Here is a 14,898-nt window from a genome sequence, read left to right as displayed (position 1 = left end):
CCCCAAAGAAATGATACAACAAAGGTGAAAAGTATCATATTTGGCTAAATCCAATCTCTACAATTAGCCCTATCTCAGTTCTTGCAGGCCACCAGATCAGATTCTTACATGACAAACTAACCTTTTATTTCTGCAATAGGCTTTTTTTTTAAAAAAAAAAAAAAATAAAATTGTTTTGTTCTTACATTGAAGAAAATAAAAACTGAAGGTTTATATAGGCCACAATTTCCTTACCTTAATTTTTTGTTCATATTCTGCCAGTAGGGACTGGCTTGCTTGCAACGTCTGGATTTGTTGATTAGCTTCTTGCCATTTTCTATGAGATGTAGACACAAGAGACAGTCAGCACCCAGGAATTATGTACCAGAAATAAGCCACATGCAGAAGTATCAGCTGCACAAACATTTCCAACCACCACTAACAAAGTATATGGCACTATTATGTAATATTATCTCACGCTGCTTCATACTCACACCATCTTCCTCTAATTCAGAGGAGAAAAGATACATTTTTACTGAAATGATGCATCTTGAAAAATATTTTTAAAATACTAATCAAGTCACCTTCATTCTGAAACCAACAAATATACACTCACAGTAAATAAGAAGTAAAAACAAGGAAAGCAAGGAAAAACACTCGTACCTTTCAAGTACCCCTCAACTGAGATTTATGGCTTGACATTTTTGTTCCGTTCAGTCTATAAAACTCAGATTAGCCTTTCCCACCCACCTGCCTTCTGTTAACTCTCCCGTATGAACATGAGACATAACTGAGACAGATTTTAAGCTTGAGTATTTTCCTCCTCAAGGTACTAATAAATTGCTCCTCAGAGCTAGTTTCAAGCAACGGTTATAACCTGCACATCCAGATCAAAGAACCCCTTTGAAGAGGGGAAATCAAACACTGTTGAAAGTTTTCTGGGTGACAACATCTGCACAAGGCTGAAGTTCCGTTTGCCTTTTTCTCCCTACAGTTATTCAGCCCCTGCTTACTTATGTTGAACATCCAGCTGTTCCATCAGCTCTTGCTTCTGAGAGTCTTGGCTTGTCATCTGCATCTCTTGATTCATTATATTCCTTTGCAGCTCAGATATTTTCCCTTTTAATATAGTGATTGTCTGCATCAGTGGAAAGAAAATAAACAGAAAGCCTATGAGTCTCCAAGCTGGAGATTATGGATGGTAATACGCAGAAGTCACTACTCCAACTAAAGAGCACAAACTGGTTTTAGACACAATCCCAGATTCTTGCAAAACCTTCAGACCTTCAAGTTCACCTCAAAACAAAGGCAAGAAAAAAAAAAAAAAAAGTTGCTTTCATCTGTACCCAAATCATTATTCCCATTACCTAATAGGCAGGTGACCTCAAACTGGCATGAGAAATATCGAGCTTTAAAGCTAAAAGATGTCAATATACAACGATACACATTAAATCTAAAAATTATCCCACAAACATTCCAAACATTTTTTTCTGCGTTTCAAAATGGAAAATGTCTCGGTTTGCCTCAGCCAAATAACAGATTATTATGCTTTCCTTAGGTATCTAAAGCCAATGCCCTTTAAAATTTAATTCTAAACTCCAAAGAAAAAGTCAGGCAGAGATTTGTTTCAAATAGTCATTACTTAGCTCCCTTTAACAGAAAAAAAGTGAAAAAAACTCAAAACCTGACAAACACAAGGTTCTTTCTAGACAGAGAGACACGCAGGATTTATCTTCATACTGATAGATATGGAAATAAAAAATAGAAATAGAACTGCTTCACACATTTCTTACATGCATTTAGTTTCTCTCACATGCTGTCATTGTCTCTCTGTTTTTATCACTGATAACTGCTGTGCTAAACATTATCGATGGGATAAAGCACCTGAACATATTTCCTGTGACACCTAAGCAAGAGGAAGGCTTAAGGACTTAGTAGTTATTGATCCACAGCTGGTGTAGAAAAATCAAAACAGAAAGTTACAAACAAACCAGCTGAACTTAACTATAAGGACATCTGAAAAGGCTGAGGGTTGAAAAGATGGTCTGTTCACCCAAAATCCAAAAGAACTGAAATTATTATCCAAGCATTCATATTACAGTGAAACACGTGGGTATGTGTTTGGAAACACCCTGTGTGTAACTTTGGTCTCATCCACCCTGCAGTTCCTCCTACCTCCCTGAACACCTCCCATCTTACCATCTCCTCCATTGTTTCCTGTGTTCGTTGTTCAACGTCCTGTAACCTGGCTTCTAAACCCAGATGCAGCATCTTGCCCTACACTTTTTTTTTTTTTTTAAACCAAAAAGGCCATTTTCAGTTGACAAGAACTGCAAAGTCACCTGAAGCTATGAACAGATTAGAAAACGACTCCGTTCTTACTTCATTAGCTTCAGCTAATTTGCTCTCCTTCTCTTGCAACTTCTTACTCATTGTCTCCATGCTCTTCTTATAGGATTTGTTCATCTCCATTTGCTCTTTCAGTTTATTTTCAGCTTCTGTTTCCCTTTCCTGATACTGCTTTATGCGTGTGAGCAGCTCCTGGTTACGGTCAGCCTCTCGCTTGCAAAGAAAAAAATATAAAAAGAGACATAAGAAGAAAGTAGCACAAAGGTGAAGCCCTTTCTGCTTCCCTTGTCTCTGCTCCTCATTACTGTGGTCACCATGGCACCATCATGAAGCAATGTTACTCAGACCATAGCTTTTAACACCTCCACTAGCAAGGTCAAAATCTTACCACCAGCAACTCCATGTCAAGGAATTACCCAGGGCAACAGAGATAGAAAATAGAAAGTGTTCTGCAGCCTTTTAGAGGCTTGAGTATCAGAACACAGACAGGGCCTCACAGACTCCACTGCACACTCTATGGCATATGAAAGATGAAAACATTTGGTAACCCAATTTAAAACTGACCCACACAGAGCAAGTTTATTTGAAGAATCTCAGAATTCAATGGTTGGGTTAATAGGACAAACTTCCCTCTGCAACTTCTGGAAACTGTATGAGGCTATTTAACAGAAAAGCAAACAGGTTTCAATGCACAGTATTACCAATGAATACAACCAGTATTTTTGCACTGAAAACCTTTCATATAGCTTTTCAGTTTAGTCCTACCACAAACTGATTACCACTTATTTAAAAATGTGTAGTAAATTGCTTTCCTAATCAAAGCAAATCAAGACGCAGATTTACATAGTAAGCAAGGATTACACAAAGCGACGTGAGGTTCCTAAAACCAATATCCACATGACTCAAAAAACACAGCATTTGAGCAGGGTAATTACCACAGTACTGGATTAGTGCTGCTCCCTTTTTTTGTACTAGTATTGCAAGGGTTTCAGTGACTGACTCAGCTAGATTCCGGTTTGAACTCTTCAGGGCTTAATCCTAAATCACCCGACTTCAGACAAGAACAAGAACTTTAGTCACTGACCTGCTATTTCACAGTTACACACTAAACCTGTCACCCAACACCCTTTTAAATTATTTTTAAAAAGGGGGTTGTTGTTTTTTTTGTTTTGTTTGTTTGTTTTTTTAAATAATAATTAATCAGCTGCATATAAGGCCTTTAGAATCCTACAGAACCCACCGCTCTACTGCTTATTTCAGTGACAGAGTTAAGCAAATATAAAACTGGAAACCAAGAAGAGCTCATGGATCAATGCAAGCTCTCTTGTGTGACAGTGCACGGTTGGCATTGCTGTCATTCCAGTTAATTACAGCCACACAATCTAAATGCTTGCAATTGTGCCAGCAGAGGTTTAAATTCATCTGGGAGAAAAATGCTTAAATACTTCTGGGAGGAACAAGTAACAAATCCCTTTTGTTACTGCTACCCACGACAACTTCAATGCTAAGTTAACAGAACCTAGTGATGAGATCATCAGACAGCTCAAGGATCAAACATGGTCTGACATTCACACTGGCCTTGTCTACTTTAGCAAGTAGTGCAATGTGCTGCAAAGTGGTCTGCAGAGCAAAGAAACGGTGCTAGGAACTTGACACCAACACCATTTTCTTTGCAGGAGCATTTACCACAGATTAGCTCAACTCTTGCTCTGTAGACTGAGTGTCCGTTAGCAGCTGGGGTGCACTATGCTTGCTCCTGGACTGCATCTTTCACTTTAGTTTCCTCCAAAAAGAGCCTAGTATGCATACTGTGAGACACAGCACGGCAAACCAAAGCACAGCACGTGAGAACAGTCAGAAGCATTTCCCTGATCCAAACTGAAACACCAACACAGATGCACTACGTGTGTTCTGACTCAGGCCTGTGTCATCTGTCATCCTTACCTCATAGTTTCTGGCATTGGTATTAGCTGCTTTCTCCAGCTCAATGCGAGCTCGTTTGTGGCTAAGCTCCATCTGCATCTTCTCTCGTTCCACCTGCAGGAGCTGGGATTTGGAGTGGATCCGCCCAGCTTGTTCTTCCAACTGCCCAGTGCATATGTGAAAAGAGACAGTACACACCATTAACAGCACTGCGATAATGTTGTTATCTCCTACCCTATACTATTCAGCTGGTAACTGCACATTGTTTTACAAATTACAAGGAAACTATCATCACATTTGTGGTCCTTGTCTTTTCACACATATTTTATTTTGCAATAAGAAAACAAGCTACAGTTTATTTTTCCAAACTGGTATGCAGACATAATTGCTGGGAAAAAAAATCAAAGGACCCCCTTTTTTTTTTTTTTTTTTTTTTTTTTTTTACAGGGCAGAAATATGTACAAGTCTGACGTTTCAAAGAGAAATTAAAGATTCTAGGATATTCACAAAAACAAACTTCTGTTCCTGAGCATGCATGAGCAGCAATTTTAGGAAGAATGGTCAGATCTCAATGAAACCAACTCTGATGCTTAAAACCTGAAGGAGTATACAACCGTGCTGAAGCAATACTGCAGGCACCAGCAAACTAAGGACACCTCACCTGCACCCTCTGCTGGTACTGCATCTGCAAGGAGTTCTGAGACGATCCTGGCGTAGCCTGCCCAGACATCCCCTCTATACGCTGTGAAATGAAGTTGTTGAAGGATCTCAGGGTGGAGATGACAGTGGTGTTATCGTCCAAGTTCTCCATGGCTCTGGAAACACACAGAAAGTTGTCAGCAAAAAAATAAAAGAAAATACATTGCTGCCCTGAAGTATCACTAAATGCAAGATATTCTGATTTACCGCGTTCAGAACCCAATCCGCTGGTCACTGCTGGGACCAACTCGAACCAGAAACTAATATCCAACTAAGGCTGAAGTTGTAGACCTCCAAGATGAGAAACCGATGCAAAACAGTTTGTTCTGCCCCTAACGGTATACACAAAAGAGCTTACTTTCATTTAAATAAGCTTCCCCCTGAATCTCTGCCCATTAACAACGGTATAAAAGCTGTCTTAAGTTGCGCAGAACTGAATTCTCTCTTCTTTTCTCGTGAAGGTAGATTTGGTAATATGAGTTACCATTGCAGGACAAGAAGGTCTGCAGCACGTAACACAAACAGGACTCGTTACTCTTCTTCCAAACATCTTAAGGGCAGGAAGAGAACTAATTCCAAGCGAACAGCAGGCTCCACCATGTACACAACCTGGTTCTGGTTTCCAAAAAGCACTTTGGTACCTAACTGGCAGCAAGTCTTCCCCATTTCACACATCACTTCTGTCAGTAAATCCTCATTCTCATACAAATATTTGCCATTCCTCCTTCAGATTTGGAGTAACACTGAAAGACCAAAGATAAATCAAGCACGGAGGCCGAAGATGCTGGGGAGGTTTCCTCAGGAGGCTCTAAGTGAACCCCTGCAGGCACCCGAAGCCCCCCAAAGCCCAGAAGGTTCTGGGCCCTGAAGCTGTGCCCCAGGACCAGGCTCAGGGCTGATTTTCAGGCTCAGGTGCTCCTGAGAGCAACACAGTGGTTACTCGTTGGGTTCCTATCAGCACGGAGATGTGGTGTAACAGGAGCACATTAGGGACAAATCAGCCCAAACCCCAAATAAAATGTTTATTTGAAGCGAGCACAGCACAGAGACACGAGGCCACCGCCAACAGGTGACCGGCTTCCAGCAGACCCGCTCTGAAAACACTCAGGAAAAAAACAAGAAAAGCAGCAATAAAACCAGAACTCTCATCCCCTCGCTGCACAACACCTCTTTTACTTCATTTCATTTTATTTCCACAGCCCAGCGCCCCACAGCAGAGCACCCGCGGACAGGGGGGCACCTCGGGGGCTGCCCCTCACGGAGCCCTGAGGCGGCCGAGGGGCAGCGGGGCCCCGCCATGAGCCCCCCGCCCCCCCCCACAGCGCCGTGAGGGGGGCCCCGAGCGCGGCCGGACGCGGCCGAACCCAGCCGAGCCCGGCCGAACCCAGCCGAACGCGGCCGAGTCCACCCGAGCCCGGCCGAGCGCAGCCGAACGCGCGCCCCCCCCACCCGCCACTCACCGCCGCCTGCCCCGCTTGGATCTCCCTCCTCGCCCGGCCGCCGCGATCTCACGGGAACTCGGCGCCAGCTCTCGCGAGGCCAGCGGCCCGCGCCGCCGTACTGACGGGACGAGGCGCGCAGCCTGAGGCGCTACCGTAACGCCAGCCGCGGCGACCCGAAAAAAAGCGCTCTAAACGCAGATTTTCACGAGTTTTTCCCAATTGCACGTTTGATTAACGTTACTTATTAATATTATTAGCATAACTAAGCCGTTCAAAGCGGTCTGTTTATAAAGAGAAAGATCTGGAAGCCTACAAACACGCAGTGCTACCATCCCCTCATGACCCACACCACAGATAAAAGCGCTGTTTAATTAAGAAGTTGTCATTGCCAGGTAGACGGTGGCTAAGTTTATTTTTGCAAACAGAATTCAGTGATTCAAGCACAATCCTATCAGTAATTGCGCCTGTCTGGGATTCAAGAAAATCCTGTCACTTTACCTAATGAACACCGCTGGGCAGCTATAAAACGTTACTGAAAACACGGGGAAATTTATCTTCTCGGCTATGAGACCCTGCCCTGCTGTCACTTACTGGATTTAGGAGCACAGTGAGGCAGCAATTTCTAAATATAACCCTCGTCTTCAGCAAACGCAGCAAAGCCACCCAGCTGAACAGCCCACAGCCAGCGCCACACATCGGGAATGCCTGCATTAGGGATCCTACATGCCAACACAGTCTGACATGCACGAGAATGCTGCCTGTTATTGCGTGTGCTAATAAATTTCATCAGCTTTTAAGAAAGATGAAGAGGAAATAAATTGACTCAACCTCCCCCTTGCCATTCCCTCTCCTCCTGACAACCACCTTTATGGTTAGTCTCCAATACGACAGTGTTAGTACTGCAATGATTTTCAAGCACACATTAAAACTCGTATAATCACTGTTTTATTTTCATTTCCATTGTTCCAGCCCCAGAGGTTGCCTTTCAGATTGTTCCTCCCTGTTGCCAACCCTTTTCTCCACAGGTGAGAAGCAAGATTGGACGTCTCTGCATGTGTAATTAGAGGATAAGCTCAGTGGGGCACCTCCCTGGTTTTCTTTCTCTATTTGAAAAGCACGATGTACTTCCTGAGGATTGTGGCAGATTTTCCCAGGTTGTTCTCAACAACATAACAGCTCAAGCTGGGGTTCTTAATGCTGGAATTTTTCTTTCAACACCTGCCAAATTCAGATTTCCCATCAGTGTCTGATCACCTGTTTGATAATCTGCATTTCTCCGCTTTCACTTCCCCTTGTACAGTCTTGCCAAGAAATAAGATTCAGAAGAGTCCTTCCGGCTGGCCTGAGGCTTTAAAGTTTTCACCTCCCGGAACTGCTCCTTCAGTCTGTTTTGAAGAACACGGGACTCGTGTCCATCCCAGAACTTACACAGCAGCGTTCCTTTAGGCTTTAAAATACTTTGTGCCAGATTCACAAGGCCTAAACATAAACTGATCAACTTCTGATGGTCCAGGTCTTTAATGCCTGTTGCATTAGGTGCCATGTCACTCAAGATAGCGTCCACCTTCCCCGCAGGAAGCAGGCTCTGGATTGCCCTCAGCGTGTTTGGGTCTGTAATGTCAGCCTCTGGCAGGAAGACAGCTCCTTCCAGCGGGGAAATCCGCATGAGGTCAACTCCAAGGACAAAGCCAGTGGGGGCAGAAGGATCTAGATGACAAGAATGAATGACACACTGAATCCTTATTAAAATGGTTGAAAACAACTTTCAGATACATGAGCTCCACAATATTTGATAAACAAAAACTTATTTCCTGCCACAAATGATTTTCCTCTCCTTCCACAACCAGCCGGCTACATGCATCATGATGAATGGTCTGCTCTCAGCTAATCCATTTATAACTTTAAACATGAGTTATTTTGGATAAGCAAGGGATACTTTATTGTGTTTTTTTCTATTTTTTTTCCACAGATGTCAATCTAAATCCCAGACAATAGTACAGATGATCATACTTTGCATTATAAACATTAATGGCTTAAAACACGCAAACCTTACGTTGCTACCATTTTTCAAGAAGGGAGATAAAAATTCAGAAAAGCCACATAACCTATTGGAAGCCACAAGAATTTCCAAACTGGATGAGGGCTCTTCTCCCCATCACAGTTAATTAGAAGACTTATTTACATCTATAGTAACACCTCATGGTAAATTCTTACTTCACAAAGATAACTTCTGCAGACCACATGAAGATTTACTGTTCTTTACCATGACACCGGCACACACCTTCACACTTCTATCTGTGACTCTGGTGTTTGCCCACTCCACCACCTCACAGCTGAGTTTCCTCACACACTCCAAGGCGAGTATAACCCCATCTTGACTGCCAAAAACATGCACTTACCGGTACCTAAGGCGTTGACCCTCTCTACAGCAACCTGACTCCAAGCACCTGGTGCTGCCCCACAGTCTAGAACAGAGAGTCCTGGTCGGAGAATATGGAACTTGTCATCGATCTCCAGTAACTTGAAGGCACTCCGACAACGGTAGTTCTGCTGTTTCGTTGCTCTGACAAAGGGATCCTTCAAATGCCGCTCCAGCCACCAGTTCTCTGTTGCAGTTTTCTTCTTTAGGAACCCCACCGTGGTGTGCAGACACCTGCAGTGCAGATGAAGGCTCGCCAAACGCTGACAGCTGCCCAAGAAGAAAGGTGACAATCAATTAGTGCATGGTTACTAAAGCCTTCTGAAACACATACTCATTAGTTCTTATATTGACTACAGTTCCTCCTATTTATCACCAAGCTCACTAAAACCCTCAACATTTTGGGTATACTTGGCATCTTCATTTACCTGCTCCAAATACAATGAGAAGAGCCACAGTTTGGATCAAGACCTCACTGGTTCTCTCTGAACACAGAGGAAAAAGAGATCCCATCCCTAAAGAGTGCTTCAGTTCTGCTCAGGCATTTGTGTCCAAGACCTGTGGCCACCCGATGCTGTGAACAAGTTCATCAGCCATCCCATGGGGTCGGCAACCTCCATGCAAGCAGGGGCCTTTGTGGGAGCCGGGGTACAACTTCACCAACCCACACTCCCCACAAGCCCTGAGGGATGTTTTAGGGCAATGAGGGGTGCCTAAGCATCTAAGGGCTGCTTTCCCTTTCCGTGACAGGCTTTTAAAGGCAAGCACCCACCATCTTAAGGCGAAGGGGAGCTGCGGTGATTACACAAGCAGCCCAACAGAACCACAGCACATCCCACAGGGCTCACTGAGCCCAACCCCTGGCTCCACACAGCACCACGCCAGAATCAGCCCATGTGTCTGAGCGCCCTGACCTAACTCTCAGTGCTCTGACCACGTCCCTGAGGAGCCTGCCCCAGCGCCCGGCACCTCTGGGTGCAGACCCTGACACCCAGCCCGGCCCTGCCCTGTCCCAGCCCCGTGCCTCCACCTCGCAACGCCCGCCCTCATCCCGCACACGCCGCTGGACGCCGGCCGGCCGGGGGCACGTTCCACCTTCACAACCTCCCCTCCTCCATTTCCAGTGACGAAAACCCAAGGCGCCGAGCCAAACCCTGCACCTCCCGGGGCAGAGGAGGGTCGGCACCCCCACAGCGGGGCCAGCCCCTGCGCCTCGCCTCAGCCACACCGCCCCCGGACCCTCCCCTCAGCGCCGCGACATGGCGGCCGCCGGGCCCCGGCCCTGCCCGCTCCGGGGCGGTGCCGAGGGCGGTGCTGGAGCCTCAGCGGCGCGGGAAGAGCGGAGCCGAGGTTGTGGTGAGCGGGACATCGCCATTGGGAGCCCATCGGAGAGGTCCGGAGGGGATCTGGGTGTAGGGGAAGTCGGGGGTTGGGGTAGGGACGCTGAGGGGACGAGGGGTTGGGGACGGAGAGGTGTGGGGACAATTTGGGGAGGGAGAGGTGTGGGGGCGAGTTTTTGGGGAAGTGGAAGGGTTGGGGAGGGGGTGCTTGGGGAAGTGAAAGTTTTTAGGGGGGTGTTGGGAGGGTGAGGGACCAAAGGGGAGCGCCACAGAGCAGTTTTTGGGGCAGCGCGGGGGGCCCTGGGATTTGGGAAAGGGACCTGGGTGGTGCGGGGCTGCCTACAGGGTCTGGGCTTCAAGTCCTGGCCTCTCCTCTGAGAGGTGCTCAGTCTCAGCACTCTCCTCAGCAGACCCTGCCTCGCACAGGAGCCATGTCTACACGCAACCTCTTCACCCTCGTCCTGGTGGTGCAACCATCTCGCATCCTCCTGGGCATGAAGAAACGCGGGTTTGGAGCCGGGCTCTGGAACGGTTTCGGGGGAAAGGTGCAGACAGGAGAGAGCATCGAGGAGGCTGCTCACAGGTAAGACCCAACCCTGGGAGAGGGATGCGAGGGTGTTGGACTTGAAGGCATTGGGCGGCTTTTGGTGGGGTTGCTGTGGCTCAGCTGATCCATAATGCCCTTGTCATCAGCCAGGGAAATCACGAGCTACCTCTAAGCAGAAAATGAAACACTCCACAGGAGATGTACAAAGGAACGGGATGGCTCCCCGTTGGCCATCACCTGTAAATCTTTTAACTTCTAGTCTGTGAGTAACTGGAAGTTACTGAGCGTCCTCCCTCCCATCCGTCCTATGGACTCTACCTAAACTGAGACTTAGTCTGCAAGCAGAGGCTCTGTTCATAAAGGTGCTTAGTTTATTTTTGACTATACAGCAGAATTACAATTTATAGTAGCGTAATGCTTATGTTTTAAAGATGCTGTATAGATGCTAAATTCCAGTAGCATTTTTCGTGCCATGTGAAAACGTAGTGACAAAATATTAGAAACTTAATTTGGAGATGCCTCATGAACAGCACAGTGAAAATTTATTGCTTAACTGCATAGAGGCATTTTAAATGCCTAATGTTGAGTTAGGGAATTGAATTCCATTGTTCCTGAGATATGGCACCATTTCTGAAGCTATTAGCAGTGGTTCATTGCAGGACTTTCTTCTGTTTAGTCATTGTAATGAAGAAATAGATCAGTCGAATCACTGAACTCTTCCAAAAATTATGTTGCACCTTGTTCTTCACATGAATGTCATAGATAAAAAGCCACACTTTGCCACCTCCTCACTCTCTGATGCATGGCCAAGCTTACCTCGCACCTGCAGGAAGTTTAATGTCAGTGTGCTCCACAGATACCAACAGCTTTTGCTTGAAACATTCGCTTCAGCTGTGCCAGCACAACTGCTTGGGTTCTGTGGTGAGCTAATCAAGGGGGCAGAAGAGGCCTTCGTGCAGATACGTGCTCAGCAGAGCACTAGGTTAACGTACCTGATGCTTACATTGTGACTTTTCATAGAATTTGTCATTTCTGTGTGGAGGGTGGGAGATCAGTCCCATTACTTAAAGCAGGTCTTTGTTCATTCACATTGCCGCCACATACAATGTAAAATGATCTGATTAATTTATTGATTGACTTCCTACATGCCTGTTTATCTGTGCTAACTTGGAGTTAGAAACTGGAACTTTAACCCGTACAACGCGCTACATGGTAAAAGTGCCAGTGATCTCAGTGCAACGTGCCACAGTACAAACAGCGCCTGCCAGCATGGACTGTGGCATGGTCCAATCTGCAGCCCTCTCCTCACAGCTCGAGTTTATTGCAGAATTACACGGCCGATTCCCATCAAAGTCAGCTGAAGAGGAAACAGATTCCAGAGCCAGGCCTGGCTGGGTGCACAGCCCTCATTGCCGGCTGGGAACTACACAAACGTTGTGCTGCCAGGCGCAGGGGGAAGCTTGGGTGCAGCTCAAGTAAAACTTCTTTGTACAGGCTCTGCTCCTTATGACAATTTGAGGTATTAGGCTGCAGTTCCCCGTGTGTCTCAGGTTGCCCAAATTGTTAAATATGAAGCTGAAACATGAACGTTACATTAATCCTGTAAGAATTCTGTACTCCACTGGGTATAGCATGTTCCAAGTACCTGGGCACCCACAGCTCTTCAGCGTCCCATCCTGTAAGGGGAACATTTAGCCAGTTCATTATTTCCAGTTTGCTACCTCTAACTTTTCCATTTACTATCTACAGAGCCAAACAGCTCACAGATAAATAGCTTAGAAAATCACAGTAATGTTGTGCTCATTGTTCAATTATTGCAGTCCATAAAATTAGGCTTTTAGCTTTCTTGCTGGAAAACTACCTCTATTCTAGGCATGGTTTCCCAGGAAGGTCAACTAAAACTAGTTAAGGTATTAGACTAGAATATAATTTTGATGGATAGAATCCAAGAAATTAATGCTAAAGACAGCTGGAGCCTTAAAGATAACTTCCATTATCTTGTGAATTGTTAAGTCACTGCCAAACACACAACTAGATTAATTATTAACCTTAACTGAAGTAGCGTTGCAAAGTATTCCTTATTTTTGTACACTAGAATAATCATGACTAACATAAAGCTACGCTTTCTTAAAGGCAAGTTTTGTTTTTAAAAGGAAAAGCCCTGAACGTGTAGCATAAACAGAGCAAATAATTTGATGTGCTTCAAGTAGCCACACGTGGTGATGCACTGAAAGCAGCTGTTCAGCAAGTCTCTCAGAGTGCCCTTAGAAGTCTTGCCTTGTAGCCTCTCTCTTACGCTAAGTGTATTTCCAAGGAGCAGAAATGGGAATTTTATACAATTGCTTTGTGTTCCTATATGGCATCTGACTGGGAGATGCTATTCCTGATATGCCATGTGCAAATAACATTACATAGTGCGTGTTAGTACTTGGGCTTCATTTTGCCTCAGAAGTAGCCGAGTTTGTGGCAAGCACAGATGTTCTAATAGTGCTTACTTGTGTCCCCACAGTTCTAAAAGCCTTAGCTTGTAGGCTAAGCCTTCTGCTTGTCTAAATAAAGCCTATTTCAGAGTTTTTAAGCCACATCCAGCTACAGTCTTAGCACATACGAGTTAGCCCTTTTTTAACAGATCTTGGGAAAGATCAGCCCATGGCAAGGGGTGTAAATTACACAAATCTGTTTTTGTGAATCTTCCCCCTCTGACACAGATTACTTCCTACCAGCATCTGGAGCCTCATAGTCACTCATAAGCCAGTCTGACACTGCCCCACTCTGGTACTAGTCTTAATATCGTAACGTAAGCCAGAACTCTGCTTTGCTGCAGGTACAGTTTTCACCTTTAATTCACTTTGGGTGTTTTGAATGTGCATGTAAAGGCAGTAACTGCTTTTTTGTTCTCCCACTGCTTGTTTTGATGTCAAGTCTATTTCACATACAGGGAACTCAAGGAAGAGAGCGGACTGACAGTGGACACCTTGCAGAAGATGGGCCAGATCACATTTGAATTTGTAGGCAGCCCTGAACTCCTGGAAGTTCACGTTTTCCGGGCAGATCATTTTAACGGCGAGCCAAAAGAAAGTGATGGTAGGTGCTACCTCTCCTCTAGTGGAGGAGAAGCATGGGCATTCTCCTTTGAGACAGTATTGCTCATAAATAAATGCAGAAGTATTCACACAGAATTTCTTTTGAGAAGGGAGGCAGCTGGGCTGTAAACAGAAGCTGTTTGTTTGACAGACAGTCAAAACTCCAGGCAGCAAAAAAAGCAAGACACAATTTCATGCCAAGTTGTTTTCTCCCACCAGAAATGCGGCCTCAGTGGTTTCAGCTGGATGAGGTGCCATTCAGTCAGATGTGGCCAGATGATACCTATTGGTTTCCCCTGCTGCTTCAGAAAAAGAAGTTTCGTGGCTACTTTAAGTTCCAAGGACAAGACACTATCCTGGAGCACACCCTGGAAGAAGTGGAGGAAATTTAAGAAGAAAACAGAAGCATTCATCCCACACGATGCCTACAGTGAGCTAGAATGCCATGAGTACTTACAGGGGTCTCCTTTCTCAGCTCCCCAGCAGAGATTTATCTGCCAGGTCACTGGGAAGTAAAGAAAGTAAGGGCATTTCTTAAAGCAGATATAGATGTAAGGAGACTTTCCATGCTGTGAAGTCCCTGGCTGTAGTATGGTTTAGTGGTTACTTGATGACAACTCTGAAGAACATGCAGTTAACCCTTGTTTCTCAGGTGGTTAATGTGGTAGGCTTTTCCATCATGGCTGTAACTCTTTTTTAAAAGATTAAAAATATTTTTCAGTAAAATAATTTGTTTTCCTATTATGAACATCTGGCTAATTTCTAGACTGTTTAAGGGCCTTTCAGGAATTGGCTTCCTTTCACAGAAACTCTTAAGTGGACTGTTTCTCAGACTAAGCAGAATCTGTCAAGTATATTCTCTGTGCCTGTTCCTAGATAGTTCCCAATGTAGCATTAGTTCATGGGAGAAGGTAACATTTTATCAGTGCTGTGAAAACCCTTTGAAAAGTTTAGGTAGTGATCCTTTCAGGATTCCCCTGCTGAAGACAGCATAAGATTATAGGAGTTAAGAAAACAAAAAGTCTGAAGCAGATGTATTGCACTGTTTGAGCCCTGTTTTCACTTGGACTTTCCACTGTGAGCTTAGCTGTTTCAAGCATTTTGTACTGACAGGTAA

General features: G+C 45.0%; 3 protein-coding genes across 6 annotated transcripts in view; 1 reads left to right on the top strand and 2 right to left on the bottom strand.

Moving 5' to 3' along the window:
- The window catches only part of MAD1L1 (mitotic arrest deficient 1 like 1), a 348,528-nt gene extending 341,988 nt beyond the window's left edge, over positions 1-6,540 (bottom strand). The window contains exons 1-6 of one of the 3 annotated variants that reach the window (XM_084536417.1): positions 6,411-6,540; positions 4,913-5,066; positions 4,273-4,413; positions 2,362-2,541; positions 993-1,117; positions 235-316 (exon numbers count right to left, since the gene is read on the bottom strand). In XM_084536417.1, the coding sequence (XP_084392543.1) occupies positions 235-316; positions 993-1,117; positions 2,362-2,541; positions 4,273-4,413; positions 4,913-5,062 (678 nt within the window). In that variant the 5' untranslated portion in view covers positions 5,063-5,066; positions 6,411-6,540. Of the gene's footprint in view, positions 1-234; positions 317-992; positions 1,118-2,361; positions 2,542-4,272; positions 4,414-4,912; positions 5,067-5,157; positions 6,221-6,410 lie in introns of those variants that run through there. The other 2 variants (XM_084536418.1, XM_084536419.1) reach the window with 2 other exon arrangements.
- Positions 6,541-7,321: 781 nt separating this feature from the next.
- On the bottom strand, positions 7,322-10,100 carry MRM2 (mitochondrial rRNA methyltransferase 2). The gene is made up of 3 exons (XM_084536425.1): positions 9,842-10,100; positions 8,792-9,081; positions 7,322-8,099 (listed from the first exon to the last, which is right to left on the bottom strand). Exons 1-3 carry the CDS (start codon positions 9,859-9,861, stop codon positions 7,675-7,677), a joined length of 735 nt encoding a protein of 244 aa, XP_084392551.1. The 5' UTR covers positions 9,862-10,100; the 3' UTR covers positions 7,322-7,674.
- Positions 10,067-14,510, top strand: NUDT1 (nudix hydrolase 1). 2 transcript variants are annotated; one of them, XM_084536426.1, is made up of 4 exons: positions 10,067-10,204; positions 10,562-10,734; positions 13,637-13,782; positions 14,001-14,510. In XM_084536426.1, the coding sequence occupies exons 2-4, from the start codon at positions 10,583-10,585 to the stop codon at positions 14,171-14,173; spliced, it is 471 nt and encodes a 156-aa protein (XP_084392552.1). In that variant the 5' UTR covers positions 10,067-10,204; positions 10,562-10,582; the 3' UTR covers positions 14,174-14,510. The 2 variants fall into 2 exon arrangements, with proteins under 2 accessions (XP_084392552.1, XP_084392553.1); XM_084536427.1 differs by having other exon boundaries at positions 10,072-10,204; positions 10,559-10,734.
- Positions 14,511-14,898: the final 388 nt, after the last annotated feature.

Source organism: Aythya ferina (assembly GCF_964211825.1).
Source record: "Aythya ferina genome assembly, chromosome: 15".
Classification (NCBI taxonomy): Eukaryota; Metazoa; Chordata; class Aves; order Anseriformes; family Anatidae; genus Aythya; species Aythya ferina.
This window is presented reverse-complemented; position numbering and strand designations above follow the sequence as displayed.